This window comes from Triticum dicoccoides, chromosome 4A (assembly GCF_002162155.2).
Source record: "Triticum dicoccoides isolate Atlit2015 ecotype Zavitan chromosome 4A, WEW_v2.0, whole genome shotgun sequence".
In the NCBI taxonomy this organism is placed as follows: domain Eukaryota; kingdom Viridiplantae; phylum Streptophyta; class Magnoliopsida; order Poales; family Poaceae; genus Triticum; species Triticum dicoccoides.
The window spans coordinates 466,034,988-466,037,636 of record NC_041386.1 but is presented as its reverse complement, the minus strand read 5'-3'; the positions used below and the strand labels follow the sequence as shown (position 1 = coordinate 466,037,636).

General features: G+C 61.0%; 1 protein-coding gene across 1 annotated transcript in view; it reads left to right on the top strand.

The window, feature by feature from the left end:
* Window positions 1-2,649, top strand: part of LOC119286213 — a 6,838-nt gene that overhangs the window by 2,379 nt on the left and 1,810 nt on the right. The window contains exon 2 of the mRNA XM_037565580.1: window positions 1,332-1,342. Coding sequence (XP_037421477.1) covers window positions 1,332-1,342 — 11 coding nt within the window. The remainder of the gene's footprint in view (window positions 1-1,331; window positions 1,343-2,649) is intronic.

The following is a 2,649-nucleotide window of genomic DNA, read 5'->3' as shown; positions in this document are numbered from 1 at the left end:
CCGGCCGTGGAGGGCGCCGGCAGTAGGGCCCGTGGACCGCCAAAGCCCGGAGGCGGTCCACGAACCAGGCGTGCTCGTCCACCTGACGAGGTCGTCGATGGGCCGCCGGTGGCCGCCGGTGACGAGACGACGAGGGGTGCCTACTGCTGAAACGGGAAGACCATCTCATCAAAGTAAACGTGTCAGGAGGTGAAAACACGGTGAGAGACTGGATCGTAGCAGCGGTAGCCCTTAATGTTAGGTGGGTAGCCGAGAAAGATGCAGGCGACGGAGCGGGGTGCGAGCTTATGAGGCGCAGTGGCAGTGATGCTAGGGTAGCACAGGCAGCCGAAAATGCGAAGCCCTTCATAAGAGGGGGGGGTGCACCGAAGAGAAGGTGGTGAGGTGTAAAGTTCCCGCGAGTACGACATGGACGGATGTTTATGAGGAGGGAAGCGGTGGCTAGAGCGTCAGGCCAAAAGCGCGGAGGCACATTGGCGTGAAAGAGAAGAGTCCGAACGCAGTCATTAAGAGTGCGAAGGATGCGCTCAGCACGACCGTTTTGCTGCGAGGTGTACGGGCAAGTGAGACGAAAAATCGTGCCATGTGTGGCGAGAAGATCGCGGACAGCGGTGTTGTCAAATTCCTTCCCGTTGTCTGTCTGCAACGCAAGAATGGGCCGGCCAAACTGCGTGCGGACATAAGAGTAGAAGCCGACAAGAGTGGAGATAACGTCCGACTTGCGGCGCAACGGGAAGGTCCACACATAATGCGAAAAATCATCAAGGATGACAAGGTAATAAAGAAAGCCCGTATTACTTGCAACAGGAGATGTCCAAACATCACTATGAATCAACTCAAACGGGTACGATGCAACAAAGAAAGAAGCCCTAAACGGAAGACGAGCATGTTTGCCAAGACGGCATGCATGACACGAGTGATCCTCGTTCTTATTACACGTGAAAGAAAAACTCCGAAGTATGTGGCGAAGGGTGGCATGATTAGGATGACCCAAGCGAGCGTGCCAGAGATCCACTCCGGTGGCGAGAGCGACAGGGGCGGCGGAAGTGGTGGAGGCGGCGGAGTGAACCGGGTAGAGCTCGTCGGGGCTGTCACATCGGTGGAGCACCATCCGCGTGCGAGCGTCCTTAACAGAAAAACCACAGTCGTCAAATTCAACGGTCACCGGATTTTCACGTGTAAGAGAACGAACGGAAACGAGATTTTTGATAAGATCAGGAGAAACAAGAATATTAGACATGGATATAGGGGTGGAGTTAGACGGAAAATATGTATGTCCAATATGGGTGATAGGAAGAGAAGAACCATCACCGACGGTGATGCGGTTGGAGGTGTGGACAGGGTGGGCAGTATGGAGGTTACCGGGGTACGCCGCCATATGAGCGGTGGCGCCACTGTCCATGTACTAATCGCCGCCGCCGGTGTAGCTGGACGGGGAAGGGGCGGTGTGGAGAGCCGCCAGGAGAGCCGGGTCCCATGGTGCCGGCGGAAGAGACGGCGCAGACGTCAGGGGCAGCAGCGGCGGCCCGCCTGGCGGCGGCTGCTGCCCGTAGGGTGCCGCATAGGGCTGCGGCGCGGCGTAATACGCCTGGTGTGACGGAGGCCGAGTGCCGAGAAGACCCGGAGTAGGAGCCCGTGGAACCGGCATAGAATAGGCGTGGACGACGCCGGTCCACGGGTTCTGAACGGCGTACCACGGGGCCGCTGGCGGAGGAGCCGGCTGCTGCTGGCGTGGCGTTCCTCCCTGAGCCCCGCCGCCGCCTCCCTGCTTGCGGCCACCCCGGCGGCCGCCGCGACGGCCTCCTCCATTGCCCGCCGGCTGGGGCGGCGGAAAGGGGGCGGGTGGGGCGGGCGGGAAGCCCGGCGGGAAGGCGGGCGCCGCCTGTGGGGGCGGCGTCGGGCGAGACGGTGATGGGGCCGAACCCCCACGTGTGCCGGCAACGAGGGCGGTGTGGGTGGCGCGCGTCCTGGCCGCCCGCATCCGGCGTTCCTCCAGCTTGAGGTACGCGACCACCTTGCCAAAGGTGGGCTCCGGGATGAGGGTGAGGTTGGAGGCGGCGTTCCCGAAGTCCTCGTTGAGGCCGCCGAAGAGGGTGCTGATGAGGAGCTCGTCGCCGATCTTCTCCCCCAGATCACGGAGCTCATCGGCGAGCTTCTTGAGACGCATGCAAAAATCATCGATGGACGAGTCAAGTTGCTGGCACCCGTAAAACTCACCATAGAGGAGGACCTTGCGCTGCAGCCGATTGTCGGTGAAGAGGCCGTTGAGCTTGGTCCAGACCGCATGGGCGTCGTCCTCGTCGTTCACCACGGTGTGGAAGATGTCGCTGGAGATGGTGAGGTAGAACCAGCGAATGATGGTGGCGTCGAGGATCATCCACTCCTCGTCATGGATCATGAGCGCGGAGTCCACGGTGCCGTCCACGTGGCCGTGAAGGAGGTACTCACGGAACACGAGCGAAAAGTACCGCTTCCACGCGGAGTAGGAGGCGGTGGTGTGGTCAAGCTTGACCGGGACGCGCTCATGGATGTTGAGGTCGTGGACGAGGGTGACGTCGGGACCGGCGAACGGGTTGGAGACTATAGAGGAGGAGGAGCTCATGATGGCGGCGGTGATCGGGTTGGGGCGCGGCGCGAGTTACAGAGAGG